This window comes from Citrus sinensis, chromosome 8 (genome assembly GCF_022201045.2).
Source record: "Citrus sinensis cultivar Valencia sweet orange chromosome 8, DVS_A1.0, whole genome shotgun sequence".
Classification (NCBI taxonomy): domain Eukaryota; kingdom Viridiplantae; phylum Streptophyta; class Magnoliopsida; order Sapindales; family Rutaceae; genus Citrus; species Citrus sinensis.
This window is the reverse complement of record NC_068563.1, coordinates 26,787,138-26,807,522: the sequence shown is the minus strand read 5'-3', so window position 1 is coordinate 26,807,522 and position 20,385 is coordinate 26,787,138. Positions and strand designations below refer to the sequence as shown.

General features: G+C 33.8%; 2 protein-coding genes and 1 non-coding gene across 4 annotated transcripts; 2 read left to right on the top strand and 1 right to left on the bottom strand.

Moving 5' to 3' along the window:
- The first annotated feature begins 3,703 nt into the window (after window positions 1-3,703).
- On the top strand, window positions 3,704-5,818 carry LOC102630992 (xyloglucan endotransglucosylase/hydrolase protein 31). Its single transcript, XM_006487954.2, has 4 exons — window positions 3,704-4,092; window positions 4,201-4,301; window positions 4,400-4,617; window positions 5,144-5,818. The coding sequence occupies exons 1-4, from the start codon at window positions 3,882-3,884 to the stop codon at window positions 5,502-5,504; spliced, it is 891 nt and encodes a 296-aa protein (XP_006488017.1). The 5' UTR covers window positions 3,704-3,881; the 3' UTR covers window positions 5,505-5,818.
- Window positions 5,819-9,593: 3,775 nt separating this feature from the next.
- On the top strand, window positions 9,594-9,683 carry TRNAY-GUA (transfer RNA tyrosine (anticodon GUA)). Its single transcript is given in 2 exon segments — window positions 9,594-9,630; window positions 9,648-9,683. It is a non-coding gene; the product is annotated as a tRNA-Tyr (tRNA).
- Window positions 9,684-12,869: 3,186 nt separating this feature from the next.
- On the bottom strand, window positions 12,870-15,317 carry LOC102630485 (probable glucuronoxylan glucuronosyltransferase IRX7). 2 transcript variants are annotated; one of them, XM_006487953.4, is made up of 4 exons: window positions 14,591-15,317; window positions 14,148-14,503; window positions 13,816-14,066; window positions 12,870-13,735 (listed from the first exon to the last, which is right to left on the bottom strand). In XM_006487953.4, the coding sequence occupies exons 1-4, from the start codon at window positions 14,880-14,882 to the stop codon at window positions 13,270-13,272; spliced, it is 1,365 nt and encodes a 454-aa protein (XP_006488016.1). In that variant the 5' UTR covers window positions 14,883-15,317; the 3' UTR covers window positions 12,870-13,269. The 2 variants fall into 2 exon arrangements, with proteins under 2 accessions (XP_006488016.1, XP_006488015.1); XM_006487952.4 differs by having other exon boundaries at window positions 14,148-14,512; window positions 14,591-15,310.
- Between the last annotated feature and the right edge of the window lie 5,068 nt (window positions 15,318-20,385).

The window sequence follows — 20,385 nt, the reverse complement described above, 5'->3', positions numbered from 1 at the left end:
TCTCCACATCATACATACAAAAGAAGCAGTCGATTGATCAATCATGAAATATATATATATATATGAAATATAAAACTTTGAAAGCTATCGAACGCCTACTAATTTTGAATTGATATTTAGTATATCGTTTAATCAATTTATGGCCATTGGAGACCATTAATATATAATAACATGATGAAGCAACAAATCTCCTAGCATCTAGGGGTGGGCAAAATATCCGACCCGACCCGATCTGATCCGAAAAATTTCGGGTTCGGATCGGATCGGGTTATAAAGGAAACCCGATCGGATGAAGATGGTGAAACCCGATCGGGTTGTGATTGGATCGGGTCAAATCCGATCCGATCCGATCCGAAAACCCGATCGGGTTGCTTTAAAAAAAAAAACCTAAATCTAAACACACACACCACACACAAACAATATATTCACATTTCACAATACACACAAACACAAGTCAAACACAAATCGGGCACACACACACAAACGATTGTAACTACTGAACTACACACAAAGGGCACACACACACACAAACGATTACAAAAACACACACAAATAACACATTAACAACAACACACGCAGCACGGCGACATCAACAGCCCACTGCCGACAGCCAACCCACGTACACGGCCACTCACCCACCACCCACAGCCTCCCTCGCTCGCAACCCACTGCCGACAGCCAACCCCCAGCCTCCCCCAAATAAACACAAACACACACACAACCGAAGCTGACGCCAACCGAAGCTGACGCCAACCGAAGCCGAGATCCAACGCCAAACGCAAGATTCGACGCCAACCGAAGCCGATCTATTGCTACGAAGTACCGGATCTGTTGCGCCACCTCCATGTCTCTAATCCTCCACCATCACCCAATCCGATTCAATGTCTATTCGAATCCGGCAACACCCATTCGAACCCAGTAAGCTACAACCTGAATTTTGGCTGTTGATTTTGGGTTTTGGAAGTGATGCTGTAACACCCATTTGAGCCTTTGACAGTGATGCTATAGATGTATATTATATATAATGTATGTGTGAAAATTAATGTTTAATTGGTATTTGGTGGTTGTTAATAATAGGTAATTATGTATTGTTGAATTGTACCCGACCCGAATAGACCTGAATAATTCAAATTGATTCAAATCTAACTCGAACCGCATCTGATCCGATCCAAACTCAACCCGAATTTATAACCCGATCCGATCCGAATATAATTCAGATCGGATCGGATCGAGTTTTAAGTTCGGGTTGAGTTCGGATGAATTTTCATAACCCGATCAACCCGAAACCCGATCGGGTTGATCCGAACCTGATTTTGCCCACCCCTAGTAGCATCCATGACTATATAAAACTAAAAAAAAAAAAATTAATTCAGGGAAATGACCAAAAACTCTTTCTTGTTTGGTAATTTTTCTCACAATCATGTTGTTAAATAGTTTGATATTTTTTATAAAGGGTGATTTGGTCTTCTCAGAATAAACAAATCTAACGAATGAAAATGATTTACTATTATTGGAACATTATTATTAACATTAAGTGGACTCTGATGATGGACTTTAAACACGAGCGAAATAGTAAGAGAGAGGTTTTCTACGTTTTCCCCATTCTTAATGAATTTTGCATTAGATACATTAAAATTTTTGAAACAACATACCAAATCCAGAACCAGCAACATCACGTGCTAGCTAGCTATAGCAAACATGCATCTGAACGGGGGCAAAAAAAAAAAAAAAAAAAATCAATGCCATTTTGAAATATCACATGCAATCCAACATTTAGATGGATCAAATTTACAGCATATGTATTAAACTCTAGAAATTGCATGATATGTAATAACTTTGGTTGACAATTTGAAGAGCACCCAGAAGCCAAATTGTCAATGACTTGCCCAATTAAGCATCGTCCTTTATCATTAATAATTAACTTAGCACGCATGTACAATAATCAAATCAAGCAGTGACTTAAAGCTGATTCTTTCGATCTTTTCATTTGATAATTACCAATTAAACAATAATCATGTAATTAATGAAGTCGCCAACAAGGATTCTCTTTGTCTGTTTTCGTTATATTTTGGTGATGCTTCTAAGCAACCGCGGTTTTCCGACCAAAGCAGCGAAGTCATCCTTTTTTTGAGATTTAACGTCTGTGATCAATAGCTTTGAATCCATTGGTGGATGCTGTTTTTATGCATTTTAATGGCCTCCATTGCCATTAATTGACTAAAGATATTAATTAATAGTCATTTTTATCTCATTAGTCGCTTAAGTCAAACTTAAGATTTTGTTAGTTGTCGGTAGATTTCAATCTGTTGTTTAAAAATTTACGCAGAGATGATAAAATCAACTAAAACTTTGACTCTTAATTAGACTCAGCTCAGGTAGAATGGATTACCAGCAGCGTCCTGTTAAAAAAAAAAGTACGGAAAGCAGATTATTCATACACTGGCAGTTGAACAAATCGTGGTTTTATTAGTTAATCTAGTAACTGCTTCATATGTCAATGAATTGGAAGTTTATGAGCCGAAGCATGATAATGGGATAATGTATACAAGATGAAAACAAAGATAAAGATAGCAATAACTAACACTTGGAGAACCAACCACTAGGTTGGAACTTTGGGTGGGTCTTTCGTGTATTTTTGTGGGATGATTTCAGTTCGAATATCTAGAAACAGATAGAGTTCGTAATATGCTACAATATCCAAATTGTGGCATCACAAATTTATGTAAAAGTTCTATCAAATATCTGCTTTAGGTCAATATATATGCCTGCTTACAAAACTTAAAAGGTATTTAATTAAATTTGTGGACGTTCTTATGAGAAAATCCTTATGATACTAGAAATCATGTCTTATCAAGCATATTATTTTGTAGTGGTAAACATCAATAAATTTATAGTAACAAAGATATTTTTTTTAAACCTTGAATATATATTACAATCATAATATCTTTTAAAATATTCTAGATTAAAATCCGTTATGGCATAGCCCAAATAATAACAAAGCTTTGATGATATATGATGGTGGTTGGGTCCAAGCGCTTGATAGAGTTTGACTATGCATCAATTTCTAAGCTTGCCAAACCATTTTTGTACATTTAATAAAAAGGTACCAAAAGTAAATGAAACATCTCACTAATCACATTGCTTAATGTAAATTCTTGGTAATGGTTCTCTCCTTATGATTAATTGCAACAAAAAAAAAAAGATGAAGAAAATTAAAATTTTTAAGGAGCAATTTTTTTCTTTTTTGGAATAGTCTTTTAATGAGCTTTTAAACCAATCAATTTTCACAATAAAACTGTTCGACAATCAACATGACAGCAGACCATAATATTAATTGAAAGATATTATATAATTGACCACTAAAGAACAGCCATCGTAACAGATTTGCAGACAGATCAGTACATGATCATCACTTTCTTTAACAAGAAAGCCATCTAAACTTTTTAGCATGTATCAATGAACAAGTTAAATTCAATTAAGAAACTTTCTCTTGCTTCCACACAATTGGTTTCCTCAAAGAGAAATGACTTTAATTAATTGTTCTTTATATTTATGAATAAAACACATCCATCATTGATCCCTTCTCTCCACGAAATTTTTTGCTTTTGCTTCTCCAAATGGTCAACAATATTAATCTAACAAGTTTTCTCATATAAAAGGACTACAAAATCAAAAGGGAAAAAAAAGGCATATAACCACAAACTGAACAATCTTTCTCCTTATTTATCACCAATATTTCATCTCTTTTGTCATCATTTATAACTCCCCATCAACTAACTTTTCACCTTATTTGTGCTGTGGGACCCTCTATCTCCTTATTTATACCAATGCTATAAGCCTGACCCTTCCCCAAGAACTCACAAAGATTCATCAATTCTACAATGGCTTCCATTCTCTATCTCCTTCTTCCTCTTCTCATTCTCATGACCATTTCTTCAGTTAGCAATGGTCAGGGTCCCCCTTCACCGGGCTACTACCCCAGCTCAAGAATCAATTCAATAGGGTTTGATCAGGCATTTAGAAACTTATGGGGTCCTCAGCATCAAAGAGCAGACCAAGGCACCTTAACAATCTGGCTTGATAGCTCCTCAGGTCTAATATTACATATACAAGTCCCACTTCATCATGCCTTATGTTTTATATGCCAATTTTGTCTGGTTGCATAAATGATTGATAATGTTGTTAATTTGTGGCAAACAGGAAGTGGGTTCAAGTCACTTCATTCATATCGGTCCGGTTACTTTGGTGCTTCCATCAAGCTTCAGCCTGGTTACACTGCTGGAGTAATTACCTCTCTCTATGTAAGAATCCCATAATAAGATAATTAATTAATCAATTAATCATTTTTAATCTTTGGATTGCACTCAAATGAACACTAAATTAATTAATTTAATGGCAGCTTTCAAACAACCAAGATCACCCGGGGAACCACGACGAAGTCGATATCGAGTTCCTCGGAACAACGCCCGATAAGCCCTATACTTTGCAGACGAACGTATACATCAGAGGGAGTGGTGATGGACGTCTTATAGGAAGAGAATTGAGGTTTCATCTCTGGTTTGATCCAACTCAAGACTTTCATCACTATGCTGTGCTATGGACCCCAAGTGAGCTCATGTTAGTACCATTTTAATTATTTCTGTGCATATTCCATCCGTTTTCACACTGGCAAAAAGACAAAACTCCGTTGTCGCTTGTCGAAATTAGTCATTTCCTTTTATGTTGAAAAGCCCTCCCAGCCGTTAGTAATATTTCATTTGCCTGTAAATTTTTTAATTCGGGACGAGTTACTACGTTGTGAAACAGCAAGAAAAAAAAATAGTTTACAAGGATATAAATTCATTCTGAATTTTAAATCTGAAATTCCAAGACCTAAGAATGACTCAATATCTAAATATATACATACGTGGGTGTGTGATTTCAATTGTTATAACATATATTTGATGCTTGCCCAAAGTAACAAAACATGCATGTTTGCACCAAGGGACAGATGTCAAAAAGTTTTTAATTATTGATGATTGAGAAAATATTTCCAGATTCTACTTATAGGCTTATATGATTGTCTTTTCTGAACTAACGTGAATGATTGTGTGGACATATGGATGCTACATGTATTAATTTTGTCATACGACTGTCCCCTCAGATTCTTCGTGGATGATGTGCCAATTAGAAGGTATCCAAGAAAGAGCGATGCCACATTTCCCTTAAGACCAATGTATCTGTACGGTTCAATATGGGATGCATCATCATGGGCCACCGAGGAGGGCAGATACAAAGCCGATTATAAGTACCAACCTTTTGTTGGTCAGTACAGAAATTTCAAAATAGCAGGTTGCACCGCCGACGGGTCATCTGGGTGCCACCCACCCCCGGCCTCGCCGTCCGGCTCCGGCGTCCTGAGCCAGCAGCAAGTTGCCGCAATGCAATGGGTTCAGAGGAACTACCTGGTTTATAACTATTGCTATGATCCCAAAAGAGACCATACCGAAATACCCGAGTGCTAATAATTAGGGTTAAGGGTTCGTGTTTGCTTTGCTTCTTTGATCATGTGTGAGTGTGTGTTATTTTTATATGCATACAATTGAAAATCAAAGGTGTGTTTTGTAAATGGAGGTCTTGAGATGGGATCCACTTCCAAAAGGAAAAAGAGCAAGGAGTAGTTGAGCGTCCGAGCCTCCAAGGATTTGAAGGGATTTGTTGTCTTGTTGTTCATCACGTATTGTTTTTTTCTTCTTTCTTTTTTTTCATATAAAGCAAATTTGATTCGAAAGAGACATAATGAATTAATATCATGCCTCTTAAATGTTTGTATTTATAACTTTGGCTTAATTTAATAATTTGCCCAATAATATATTAGATAATTGGAAAATATATCTATACAGACACAGTGCAAGCAAGCAGTAGCAGCTCACTTGTGAATGAGACTTAGCATTATTGAAGTTGCACCAAGAATAAGCTGCACTCGTGAATGATTGTTGGACTATTGTGACCGAGGGTGCCTGCTGGCTCGCTCCTAGAAGCTTAACTTGATAATGAAATTCGAATGGACCGAATGGACCAGTACCATTGATGATGAGGCTTTCGCAAAACCAGACGACAAAATGCGAGGTAGAGAAATAAAGTTTCTAATAAAAACATGTTATTGAATAAAAAAGTAGAGTAGCATTAGGCTTTTTATTAAAGGCAAAAGATTCTTTACCCGATAATTTCTATTTTGTATTAATAAAGAAGACTCGCTAAAGTTCCTCTCATATCATGACAAATGGATGCGAAATTTTCTAATTTAGTTGTAAGTTTAGAAAAAAAATATATTATATGACAAAATTTAGTATATGTTGTCGAATATATAATATTCTAAAATTACCTATATCATAGCTTAGATCACCATATAGATAAATTCTCAAGTGTAAGTGTTCTATTTATTTATTTTTTTTATGCAGGCATCCTTTTTTTTATCGACTAAAAAAAAAGAATGCCCACATCAAAGGACTCTATATATATTATTTGTGTCATTCACCTGATTAAATTTTATCTCTACTTAGGATTCTTATTTCATGATCAAAATTTGTCCATTTTTACATATATTAATATTATTGACACTTATTAAAAAAATGATTCTACATCTAGCTTTTAGTAGTGAGAAAGATTAGCTATTTTTTTTAGTGGAGGATTTGTCTTTTTTTTGCTGGGAAAGTAGGTTCTTAACAATCACTGATGAAAGGATTTCTTTCCAATTAGTCTTATTATAAATATTAATTAACTAGCCCTAATGTAGGAGACAAAAACAGTTTTATCATGTGAACTTTGCAATTCTACCCTGTTAGGAAAAATTAGGAACAAGTATCAATCAACTAATAATAATGCTTTCTTTGCCGAACTCTTAACTAGCGGATTTTTTTAATCAAATCAATTTAGGTAGAGCTAGGAAGTATTTGGACACTGAGATACACTGTTATAAAGTTTTTTTTTTTTTTTTGTTATTCAGGTTCTCACAAGAAATTAACGAAAGAAATTTGCATTTTAGGAAGTGCAAAAAACATTTATGATGCTTCTTCAAGCAATTCAGATCCTCACCTTCGTTTTTTTTTTTCGTTTTCTTTGTCTATGATCGCCCAAAAATATTGTTGAATCTTTCTTTAATAATATAGTTTTCACCAAAAAAAAAAAGAAAATGTTAAAACAAATTGTCAGTTCAAGAAATTACACATAGTAGGCACCATTCATAAATTAATAAAAAGGGTAAATGCTCCTTCTAGTTCTATCCTTACAGTGTCAGCTAATTATTTAGTTAATTCCTATACTTTTTTAAAAGTTAATCAAAAAGTCTACTTTATTTATTTGTTTCCTTTAAGATCCACTTGTTTATCATCTATTTTTCACCTGCTACATACCAAATTTGTTTCAACTTCAATTTATATAAAAAATACTATTTAATCCTTGAAAAGTTTATATTGAACGGTTATGAGAGTATATACAAGAGTGATTTTAAAAAATTAAATTATCTATAAACTTAATTATAAGGATTAAATGAACATTTATCCCATTAAAATTTCAATTTACTAAAAACAAAGAGAATCTTCTTTTTAGTATGAATGGAGAGGTTAATAACTTCACATAAAGGAATAGATCAGCTACTAAATGCTAAACAAATACTTATAATAAATTCGAAATATAGCCAAGAAAGTAATTATCATCAAATGTGATATCCAAGCTACCCATTTTTCTAAAATAAGAAGAACCCAAACAACCTGTAAGGATATGTATGCACTCAGTATTTGGTTCGATCTTGAGGGGCAGCTCTGCGTGCCATGTGGAAACTGCTGATAGCATTGTTTGCTATCCAACCAACCTTTAGCAAGACCACAAGCTGTTATGGTCAGTCGAGGTCAAGCAATCAATTCTGAGTCATGGCTCCTTCAAAGAAACAGACGGATAAAGGATGACTGGATTATATATATGGCATACTTCATATAATAGCAACTGTGAAGTACCATATAATCAATTGACGACACGTTACTGATTAAGTTCATTCATCCAAAGAAATTCAACTTTTTCATACGGAGCTCATGATGCTCAATTTGATAGTTGAGTGTTGAGATCCAAACTTCGCATTGTTAAGTTGAGTTTTGCGGATTTAACTCCCAAAGTTGGACAAAATCTCATTTGCATTGAAAGTATCACATCATTCATACAATCATTCAGTAATTTCTTGTTATGTATGTATGTATACATGTTAAAAAACTGCTAGATAAATTTATAATCATATTACAAACAAAATAAAATCAGACTTCTATTACCACAGGTTAATTGTATTACTTCTACTATACAAAAGATTTTTTCTACGTGAGAATAAAATTTCACTGTGGTAATTGACTATACGTAAACAATTTATTATGGGTCACAACCAAGACCGACTTTAGAGTATCTAGGGCCTTAAGCAAACTTTTTTATGAGGTCTCTTTTTATTCAACAACTTCAATATTAAAAAATAAATAAATAAAAGAGCTCAAAAGCATGCCATATTATATTTTTAAATTTCAACAATAATGAAGAACGTCCTAAAATATTTCAAAAATAGAATCTAAAAGTTCACTTCCATTAGAATTCCTACAAAAACAAACAAACAAACAAATAAATAAGAACAATACTATTTTCAAATATAATATTTAGAATGGTACGTAGAAAGTTGAGATGACAAATTGAAGATCACATAATGTATGTAGACTTTCTATTTCGGGAAACTAATTTTTTCTTTTTTAAATGATCTAGTGTATAAATTTTTTAGATTATAAGGTTTTTAATAGAAATTAAAAGGAATACTCAAAGTCAAAGATTCTAATGTTAAATAATCAAGTTTTTCTTTTTTTAAGAAACCAAAAAGGTAAAGAATTTATTTATTTTTCTTGTAAAAATCAATAATAAATGAATTAATGGTTAGACAATATTATTAATTATATTTCTTTAACAATAAGGTTACTAAATATAGATTTTCTATAAAAATAATTCTTAATTATGTGATAATTATTAATTTAAAAATGTTTAATAGACTTTCCTATAATACCTAATTTTTTTAATATTAGTTAGAGAATTATTAATTAAATACTCAAAAAATAAGATCTTCTTACAATGGGGCCTTAGGTGACCGTCTTATTCGTTTATATTTAAGCCATACCTAGTCATAACATATCCTTACCTAGATTATCAATATAGATCAAACCTAAGTAAGATCGAGGCAAATAAAAAAGGATATTAAAGAAGAAGAAGCAGCCGGCGGATATGCAAGCTGTGACTGCAGGAGTGATGGACTGCTGGGCCAAGGATAATTTCGCTACAAATGCTGGAAAGCCCAAAAAAATAAAACTACTTAGCTTCTGAGCCAAACTAGAAAAATTCTGACAGTACTCCATGGATTACTTAAAACACCCACTCCTTGAAACAAAACAGTGCCGCATCCAGAAAACAGAGTAATCACGAATATACAGGTGGAGTCTTGGTTCCAGCATCACAAAAGTGTTGGCCCAATTCAATCATAAAACCAGAATACATTATTGTAATTCATTATCTTAAAAATCAAAGTACGAATGTGCAACAAGCCGACCTTAGCTCAGTTGGCAGAGCGGAGGACTGTAGTGGAATTTCAACAGTATATCCTTAGGTCGCTGGTTCGAATCCGGCAGGTCGGATTTTTTTTCCCCCAATCTTTTCCTTCGATATCGGAGTAATGGGCTTTTCATGTCATGTTTTAAAAAATATATTTTTAGATGCCTTTTAAAATGATTTCTATAGAGAAAATAAAAGAAAAAATTACTACAAAATTATTTCTACAGCTTATATGTACGAACTTACAGAATAAAAAAAGTTGTTAGGTCAGATTATTAATTAGTTAGTCAAATAAAACTTATTCCATTGAGCGTCTGATTTATACTTCAAAATCTTGACCAGCCTACTTATTATAATTGTGCCTTAAAATCCCATTTTATTTCTCATACTTTAATCACTTGCGGATCTGGACAAACTGAAGTCAATGAGTTGAGTTCACGAAACCTAACAATAAAGCCAATCCCATAACATTAGCCACCGGCGGCGCCCTCTTAAACAAAATCCATTTAAGATTTGACCCATTTAAATATGGGTTCCTGATGTTGTAATTTTTTTACAGCACTAATAATATTTTTAATTGTGTATCATTAGATTTAATTAATGGTACATAATATTTGCAGTAAAAATAAAAATAAAAATAATGGTAAAAGGTTAATATGGGTGGATAATTTTATAAAATAACAATGACCACCCTTAGAGTTTGAAATAATTTTATTTAAATAGTATATTTTATTTAAAATTATTTTTCAATCCTCCTTTAAATTTAAAATGCGATAATCTTTTTTAAATAAATCTTCCAAAATCTATTACCATTAAGTATAAAATATAATGGTAGGTTATTTAACACAAATCAAATAAATAAGTTGCAATTGTAAAATTTATATATGATATAATAGTAATAAATGACACAACTAAGTATATATACTTAAGTAAATGTCATAGTTACATCAATAAACTCATTGTTGAGATTGCTTGTAACATAAAAATTACTTGATAACACATGTTTTAATAAAATTTAATATCGTATATTAAAATACTCATTATTTTATATAATATTAAGGGCCATTGTATAATTGATCATGAAGTATATATTATTTTTAACACCCATTTAACATACTTATTCTCTGCACTTTATATTTATCTTACAATTAATATCCTTATATGGTAGGAATTTTAAGTTTTATAAGCCTATATATTTTTAAATATCACTTTGTTAATTTCATAAAAGTTAAATCTAATATATATTCTTAATGAGCTTTAGTTTATGAATTGTGAAATATTATTTTATTGATATCCTTTGATTGTAATTATAAAATTTTATGTTATTAAGAATCCTTACTTTTGTTATGATAATTAATAGTGACAATAAATAAAATATTGCCTCCAATAATATTTACGTGGGAAAAAAAGTGAAAGAAAATTATTTATATTTTTAGATTTTTATTGACATGGTAGGAAATTATCTCAGCCTTATAAAATTTAACTTTCACAAGCTTGTTTTCATTTTATTTTCAAATGTCACATTGTTAATTCATAAAAGTTAAATCTAACATATATTCCTAATTAATTTTAGTTTATGAATCATAAAAGATTATTTTATTGTTATTCTTTGATAGTAATTATAAAATTTTTATGCTACGAAGAGTCATTACTTTTACTATGATAATTAATAGTGACAATAAATAAAATATTACATCAAATAATATTTAATAGACAAAATGAGGAAAAAAAATCATTGTATGTTTTTATACTTCCATTATAAAGATATGGTTTGGGATACTTTAACTTAAAATTTTGGCACAATATTTGAGCCACTAATATCTCATAGTCTTATGGTTGATATTGAAAGTCAAAACACCATTTCATAATGATATATCCTCCACCATTGAATTGCATGAAATAAATAGTTTAATTTTTTGATTAAAATTTAAATCAAAATATTTCTCACTCTATAGTTATATAGACATATATATATTTTTCAATAATAATTGGTGAATAAAATATTTCTCATTTGTTGTGACTCATATAGTTTATTGCAATGCTTTCTATTATCATTATTGTTTAGGTATTAATGGTTTGTAATTAAATTCATATAATATAAATTATTACAAGACTTTGTGTTAAATAACCTACTTGATATTATATTTTATACTTAATGGTAACTGATTTTGAAAGATTTATTTAAAAGAGATTATCATATTACAAATTTAAAGGAGAGGTGAAAAGTAATTTTAAATAAAATATATTATTTAAATAAAATTATTTTAAATTTTAAGGGTGGTCATTGTTATTTTATAAAATTCTCCACCCATGTTAATATTTTACCATTATTTTTATTTTTACTGTAAATATTGTGTGCTATTAATTAAATTTAATGGTACATAATTAAAAATATTATTGATATTATAAAAAAATTACAGCGAGGAACCCTTTAAATATTGACGACACGGAAATAAAGAAAGAAGAGCCGTTGCAGCAACTGACATTAACACACAAAGAAAAAAGAAATCTCCGAAATTCGGAAAACCGAATATTTTGGTTTTGTTTTTGGTTTTCTAGTTGCAGTTCCAAGTCAGGATGCAGTATGCACGATTGGGTTTGGCTCGGTTTGTTTTCTAAAAACGACCGTCCGTGAACCGTGACCACTACTGACACCCCCCACGCTATTACGCCATCCCATATTTAAAGCCTCTGACGCAACGCAGCTGTCGCCATGTCCTGTCTTTTAACTTCGTCTCTGTCTACTTTCCCCTTTGCTCGTCCTAATTTTGCAGAAAATTTTCAACTTTTTTCTCCATTTTCAATCAAAGTTCTAATTTTTAAAGCCCCTTTTGCTTTTCCCAATTCTTTCCTCACTCCAATAGCCATTATAGTAGTGTGTCAGTGCCCCCTTTTTAAGCGCATCTCACAATCTTTACTTCATCAGAGAAAATTTTTAGATTTCCTATCTCACGACCACAATGAAATATAAAAATTATGTCTAATTCTTTTTCTTTTTCTTTTGATAAGTACATTCAATTGAGTGCAAAATACTCTTACTTATTTTTCAGAAAAGAGTTGTCTATATAGACTCAAAAAAACACTTCATATGAGCAAATTAACAACCCATTTGACAAATTACTTGCATAAAATCCGTACAAATTTCAAACAGTTAATTGCCAAGCCCAATATCAATCATCAAAACCCAACGACGTTATTATACAAGAATTTAAAAACAAAATTAAAATAAAATGCAGAACGTATTAATCTGTGATCTACACAAGACAGTGTCAGCGTGAACCACGTTTGTATTATTATTATTCTTTTTTTATACAATAATTTGACCCCAAAAAAAAAATAAAAAAATTTCTCTTTCCTATATACAAAGTAAGTATCGCAAATATTCCAAATCATTTTTTAACCGCAAAAAGATCCAATCACCGTCAACCATATCAGCCAGTATTCACATGCCATCCTACTAAAAATCTACCAAAAATCTACTCTCCCTGATCTAAGTGGTCCCCACCACGCTGTATAAAAATTCCATCCTCTGATCATTTCCCAGCCGAACAGGCAATAAAACTCCAGCTGTACTCCATTATTGTCCATGGAGGCGCATCCACGTGGGACAAGCAGCATCTTAGCTGGCTAATCCGAGCTTCCAATCACGGAAAACCACGTGGCACCATCTCATTGGACAGAAACCTCTGACCTCCTGTACGACCTGTCTAGCTTCTGCGACAAAGCTCGAATGACCTGCCACGTGGCATCCCCTTCTTGGACGTGATCGTTGAACAGCAGGGCCCGCCTAACATCCGGGTCCCACAAGTTCTTCTGAATAATAGTCAAATTCGTAGCAGCCACGTGGTCAAGGATCGGTCCCAGCTTTGCCACGTCCTTTTCGGCCACCGTTAGGGATATATCAGACCACTTAACGGCGTCAGGGAAGGGCAACCGGATACCATCTGCAATGATTACCGGCACGCATCCTAACACGACCGATTCAACCAGCCTCGGACTCCACGGGGCCCACCCGAGAGGGCACAAACAGAACACAGACCGGACAATTTCTGACTGGTAACCGGCAAATCTATGCCTCTGAAGATAAAACCTCCGGTCGCCATTATATTTTCTCCATATGACCGTTCTCACCCTCCTGAAAACAATTAACCAAGGGTAAATACGTAATTACAAAACCCTAAAACAATCAAAGAACCATGATTATGTGATAATTACTTGCTGTAAAATCGCCCACTAACGTTCTTCGGGTGCACTTCCATTTTACCCCGAAAGAACACCTGGATGTCACGACGGCCACTCACCGGAGCTTTTTCCAAAGTCTTCCGTACACTTACCGGCGAAACGTACGGTGGGATTACTACATTTTCAACTTCTTGACAGGGGTGTTGATATTTGACTCCAAAAGTCTGTAGAATAATTGATTTCTTTAAAAACTCTGGAATCCCGTCTGCAATGGCTCTGTCCTCCTTTACAAAAACAGAACAGTCAAAAATCCATAAAATAAAACAATTTTTTTTCCCAATAAGCATTTTCAATTTTGTTGTTACCATTGCATGGAAGCAAGCACCATAGTCGTGGGAAGCAACAAACACGTGATCGGAGCCGTGGGTTCGGTTCCAGAAAGGGTACTGAGAAGAGATGAGCTGAATGGCGGAGGAAATGAGAGTGCGAGCGTGGCCAATGGCGGGGAACCCATTCACGGTGCTGAAGTTACAGGACACATAAACGGGGACGAAGAAGAAGTCAGCTTCATACGGGTCAAATGTCCGTATGACGTCGTCGTTTAAAAGTGCCCTGTGAATTGCCACCTCTGAAGCAAACAAATGGTTGCTGCATCGCTCGTTCGATAGCCAATCCGTGTTGTATTTTGATGGCAGCTCGTACACATATATCTTCAAATCCTCTAAAGCCCCTGTTTATCAACAAATTAGTCAAAGTGTACACACACATAATGCTATGGGTAACATTAACAGTAGGTAATAACTAATACCTCTAGTTGGATGTTGAAGAGATGTTGTGTTGACGGATTCAATGAGGGCACGAGACGGAAGGTTAGATTTGGAATTAGAAAAATGAGTTCTTGACAAAGGGATGGGCTTGTTGTGGCTGATGAAATAGGAGCTGAAGAAATAGAGTGTCAGAGAGAACCAAAGAACCCATTTGTAATATTTGAAGCAAGAATTTTTCTCTAGCTGTTGTTGTTGCCTTCCATTTTTGTGCAGTAGCCTCATTTCCACGTAGAACCCTCTTCTCTTTGTGGGTCTTTTGAGGGGCTCTTCCATCGCATTTAAAACACACCAAAAAAAAGGCGAAAAAAGACTCTTTTTTTGTTTAATTTGCAGATGAGATGGGGCTTTCAGTTTCTGGTTTGTGAAGAAGTAGAGATGAAGGTACAGTGATAGAAGAAGATGTGGGTTTGTTGGTACTTCGTCATCCTACTGTTATCAAAAATAAAAAATTCAAAAGGATGCAATACTTTGCATCAACTTTGTTTATCAGCAGCTATGGCTTTGGTTGAGTTCTGGTAGTCTCAGGTTTTGAGGAAAACAAATTAATTAATTAATTAATTAATTAATATAAATAATTTCGGGAAAAAAAAAACAAATATTAAAGACGTTGCAGAGAGACAGAGAGGAAATAGCAGAAAGGGCACATGGTGACGGAGCATAATGGAACTGGTTGAATGAAGTCCTCGGTTTCTATGCTTGTTATGGTCCTATTAGAATTTCAATTGAGAAAATGACTGAAATGCCCCTGATGGGTTTGCACTTTTCAGGTCTGTGTGCAGGTGCTTTTCAGTAAAACGGAGGGCTGGCGTTAGTAAACGATAAGCTGTTTGGATTTAACTTTAAATGATAAGATTTTAGTAAACGATAAGCTTTTCATCTGAACCTTAGATTTAATCAACACTGAGAGAGATCATAATCAACAACAATCTGTTTGGATTTAACTTAAGATGGAAGAATTTCTAATAGTGGTATATGTCAGCAGTGGTGGGTGGCTTCCGACCGTAGGATTTTATTTGATGAACGGTTGAGATGCCTGCCTTCAGGGACAGTGGCTTTAGTAGTAGAGCAATTATGGGGAAGCACTTGTTGTTGGAGGGAAAGTTGGGTGATTATTAATTGTGGGCTTCGAGTCTTGAATAATATACAAATATTACAGGATACAGCTGTATTTGTTCCTTGGCAGTGTGTCCAATAACCCCAAATTGGTCACTTATTTTGTAAAATGAAAAAAAATTATATATAAATATGATTTTATTGGAGCCTTTAAATTAACCATACAGTACGTGCCGCGTAGAATGGGATACGAAAATTTGTATTTAGCTTTGCATGCAACATGCTTACGTGTGTCTAATTGTCTAAATATCTCATTCCTGAGGCAGCTAGCTTGGCCTTTTCGTATTGAATAACGATTATATAAAGTGTAGTTTGTTAGTTTTACGCAACCCATAAAAGCAACAGGCAACCACTTAAAAATCAATTTTATTACTCGAGAATTATTGAGAAATCGCAAATTAAGTTGAACTGGTCCATGGTCTCGTCTCGTCTCACCACTTGGTATAGATGCCATAGGAAAAGGGTAATTAAGTTTTTGACTTTGGGCGGCATTGAAAAAGATTAATGAAAAGGAATCGAGTGAATCAAATCGCATTAGATTTGTCTTTCTGTACAATACATCCCCCATTGTCTAGCTTAGCTTATTCAGTCTTGAGAATTATTATCTGATTTTGATCGCCCATTTAAACTTTTTTCCAAGACTATCCTAGAATTCTTAGTGCTTTTTACGGTCTTTTATGAATCACACAATCAATTCTATTCCATTTTGTGATGATCGATCAAAGAGTCGGTCTTTGGAATTTGACTGCCTTCAGGAGTCTCCTGGACGGCCAGGTGTTTTGTTTTTATTGCGTGCAAAAATATTATCGTAAAATATAAATGAAAGTTAATGCAAAGCTCAATTACATTAACTATTTGGAGAATGCCTTCAAACTTCATTAATTCTACACGCGGAAAAAATTTTTAATTCCGGTCCGAGTCTGAAACTTTAATTTATCTCCACTTGTAGATAGATTCAAAGAGATGATATTGGAGCTTTTGAAATTTCTAGGAAAAAAAAATTGATGGTTTTGAAAGATACAAGTAGATTAGTCGCGAGTAACCATCATCAAGTTATTTGCGTACGTGAGCGGCCAAGACCCAAGGCGCCCCACGATGACACAACGTGTTCTTTACTTTTAAAGAGATTAAAATAATAAGTTATGATAATGCTTTTGTCATTGGGATGGGATGTAATCGTGATCAATTTGGGATTAGTTGCACACGTGTGAAGGGCAGTTTTGGTGAATTTTTTCGGACACCTACCGGAATTAACTGTCGTTTGTACAGGAGACCCTAACGTTTTTTCAAATGCTTTTTGGGGAAGCAACCGAGCCCAAATGTTTGGCTCGTTCTCTTGGTGGCGCAGCAATTCTCAGCAACTGAACTTCAAAGGAAATACTCGAAGGTGTCTTTTAAGGCACCTTTTTTTTTCCCTTCTTTTTTCCTGAAAAGTTATAAGCTAATTTACTTTGAAGAGGATAATTTGTGTGTGCTAATAAAATAAAGACTTGTCTTTCTTCGATTGGTGGGTCATAATTCATAAGATTAAATCTTTGATCTAAGTGATTTTACTAGTACAATATACGAACCAAGTTCTTATGTTCAAATATTTTTTCGGACACCTACCGGAATTAACTGTCGTTTGTACAGGACACCCATGATTTGCTCTCTAAAAATTTATGTTGCCTTATAATTCGGGAAAAAAAAAATAAGAATGTGTCATTGGCAAAAGTCAATTTTGAGATGACATAGGGTGGTTGCATTACTTTACTCCAAAATCTGTACTTAATAAAAAAAGCTGAAAAGGCTTTCAGGGATACATTGACTGACTGTTGGGGTACACGATGGACGTCACGTTAAATAATATCGTATTAAGGTAATGGAGAATATATAAAAATTGCATTATTGCTTCACCGGCCTTATCTTAAATAATATAATGACAACCTAAATGTCCCAAATGCCACTTCAGCTACAAATGTGCTTGTCATCGATCCAATTCATTTGTTGTTATGTTGTTTTCATAGGAATAATTAAATTTTGATAACAATTGCATCTAACCATTAATTAGCCCTAGTCAAAAAAGAAAAGAAAAACCCTTATTTACCCTCTCACTTCCCACTATGAAGTAATAAACAAGCAAAAACATCAAAACAGCCCAAAAATTATGAAATTCAATGCTGGTGGGCACCAAATTTTAACACGACATAAATTTTGATTCATGACTTGGAATAGCATGAATTAATTCAATGTTATTTTCTCGAATTTGATACACTGGAAGCTGATCCTTTCAATAGCAGTTATTTCCTCAATTACAGCTCTTTAATGCCAGAAACACAAAATCCTGTGAATGATTCAAAAACATATGTAATTAGAAAAAAAAAAGGATAAAAAAGAGTAAAATTCACATATGTTAACTGGTTGTGGCTGTGCATGCATATTTATTCGGTGGGGAGGTAACTTGTACCCTAAAAGTAGAAGCATTCATTTGAAATTGAAACTGAGATCTTGAAACAAACAATCAAGGAATCATTTCACTGGTCCCATTACTATCTCATTACTTTCATTAAAAAATAAATAAAAATAAACCCATAATTCATGTTTTGGACTATCGCATTCTCATTTTGGCCAATCAGAAAACTTGAAGCTTCCCTTAGACTGAAGTCTCATCATGGGTGTAATTATGTGGTCTGCTTGGAGTTTAGATACGAGTTTTATGATTGGAGCGAGCTATCTTTTGCGTCAACTTCTTATCACGTGCAAAAGATAGAGCGGGTTCTAATTACTCTGTAAAAAGTAATTAACTCAGGCTGAGTGTCATCTTAAACTTGTACCTATTGTTAGCCCAGGAAAATTATCTTCTTACAAAATTTCGGTGCACTTAAATCAGACTGAGTTAAATTAGCAGAGTTGTCTTTTAACAACATATTGTTGACGGCATCTTTCGAAACGGCAAGAGAAGTATGGGTTGAATTAATTGAAGCCGAGTGACAGCGATGGGTTATGCACGAGAACAAACGGTGACAGCAGAAAATCAAAGACATAGAACGGTTGTTATGCTGTCATAGCAATGGCTCGTCCTGTAGGTTTTCTTGTGACTAAGGACTCTTAGCTCAACATTTTCCTAGAAAACAAACATGTAGGATCCACATTTTGAAGACTCTTTTGTGACTTTGTTGAAATTCAAATTACAATCCAGGAGGACAAATTGGTATCCAAAGTGTTTATCCATAATTTGCTATTTGATGTGGTCGTAGCATTGCTATGATTCAAAATTGGACTACACTGTATGCGTAAACAACGATATAGTAGTATAGAGAGGCAATTTATTGGGTCACCGAATTTGGAGCTCTTCAGAGGACCACGATATTAGAGACTTTTCCAAGTATAAATCATTGATTAATTAATTTATGGAGCAACAAATTGGTGATGAAAATATAGTGGCAATGATAGTTTTAAAGCTTAACCTCAACGCTTAAGAGTTCTAGAGCAAAACCGAATTGTTATATCACCATTTGACTTTCAGAATTACACAAATTCTTCCATTTTTCGAGGTCTCAGTAAAACTTGAATCAGATTTTGTGGTCAACGGATGGATTTTTACTCGAACTTTTGTTAGTCTTTTTCCCTTAGAATCAGCCTCTATACTAAACTTTAAAGTCTTGAAAATGATCTTCAATTTCACTTTTTTTTTTCATTTTCACCATGATTGTGTTACCTGGATGAAATGATTCCACCATTATTTTTTTTCTTTAGGGAAAAGGGTACCGAGCAATTTAAGGATCAGGGACCATGGTGGCAATTGCTACAACAAAAGCGACCCTTTGGTTATATATTAGAACAAATGCAACTGTTTTTAGGTTGAATCCACAAATTTGTAGGGCACTGTTTTGACAATTATTTTATGGGACCATTGGAAATAAACCTAAGCAGAAGTGTAGAACAATTGGACTTATGGAGGTCCATATGCACTGCATTTAAAACACTGAACAGAACACTCACAAACCTTAATCATTCTTCACCCATCAAAATTCTGAAAAACAGTTACCAATTATAGACCTGTTCTATTGTGGGCGTATGCCATACCTTAGAAATTATGAAAGTACTGAAAGAAAAGGGGCAAAGGGTACCCCATTTAAAGACCTCAAACCCTGCAAGGGGTGATAAATTTTGGGGCAGTGACCCTACAGGCTACAGCTTTGAAGCGTGAGCTGTCCAGGCACATGCTATTCCAAATATGTACATCAGAAAAAGAGGAAAGCATGGGATCAATTATTGGTAAAATAATTGTAGAAAGGTGCTTTTTTTTGTAAAGGGGACAAGTATTTGGTAATTTGCACTTTAAAATGTGGTTATGTGCTAGCAATGCAGGAGGGAACAAACTGGATGAGAATCAACGATCTGCTTATATAACTACATAAGCTATTATATGTGGTTCTAGTTGAAAGTTTATCTTAGGCCTCATCATCAATTCATCATCTACAAGTAAGAAAATTCCATGGCGTCATTATCAAATTTTTTATTTTTAATATGTACAAGTGACTTATATCAGCAATTATGGGCGGATCCAACCAAGGCCCAAGAGGGGATTCGGCCTTGATCATTAATTTTTTTTTTACATGTGCCCAAACTCCTTTTGGAGAGTTAAAAAGAATTTAGAGACATTTTTCATATAATAAAAAAC

What these genes read in the sequence shown, in the direction of transcription:
- LOC102630992 (XM_006487954.2), top strand. Translation starts at nt 3,882, where the DNA reads ATGGCTTCCATTCTCTATCTCCTTCTTCCTCTTCTCATTCTCATGACC. An exon ending in CTGGCTTGATAGCTCCTCAG is followed by an intron (nt 4,093 to 4,200) that starts GTCTAATATTAC and finishes TGTGGCAAACAG; the next exon opens with GAAGTGGGTTCAAGTCACTT. An exon ending in GAGTAATTACCTCTCTCTAT is followed by an intron (nt 4,302 to 4,399) that starts GTAAGAATCCCA and finishes ATTTAATGGCAG; the next exon opens with CTTTCAAACAACCAAGATCA.
- LOC102630485 (XM_006487952.4), bottom strand. Translation starts at nt 14,882, where the DNA reads ATGGAAGAGCCCCTCAAAAGACCCACAAAGAGAAGAGGGTTCTACGTG. An exon ending in TCTTCAACATCCAACTAGAG is followed by an intron (nt 14,513 to 14,590) that starts GTATTAGTTATT and finishes GTTGATAAACAG; the next exon opens with GGGCTTTAGAGGATTTGAAG. An exon ending in AGTGGGCGATTTTACAGCAA is followed by an intron (nt 13,736 to 13,815) that starts GTAATTATCACA and finishes AATTGTTTTCAG; the next exon opens with GAGGGTGAGAACGGTCATAT.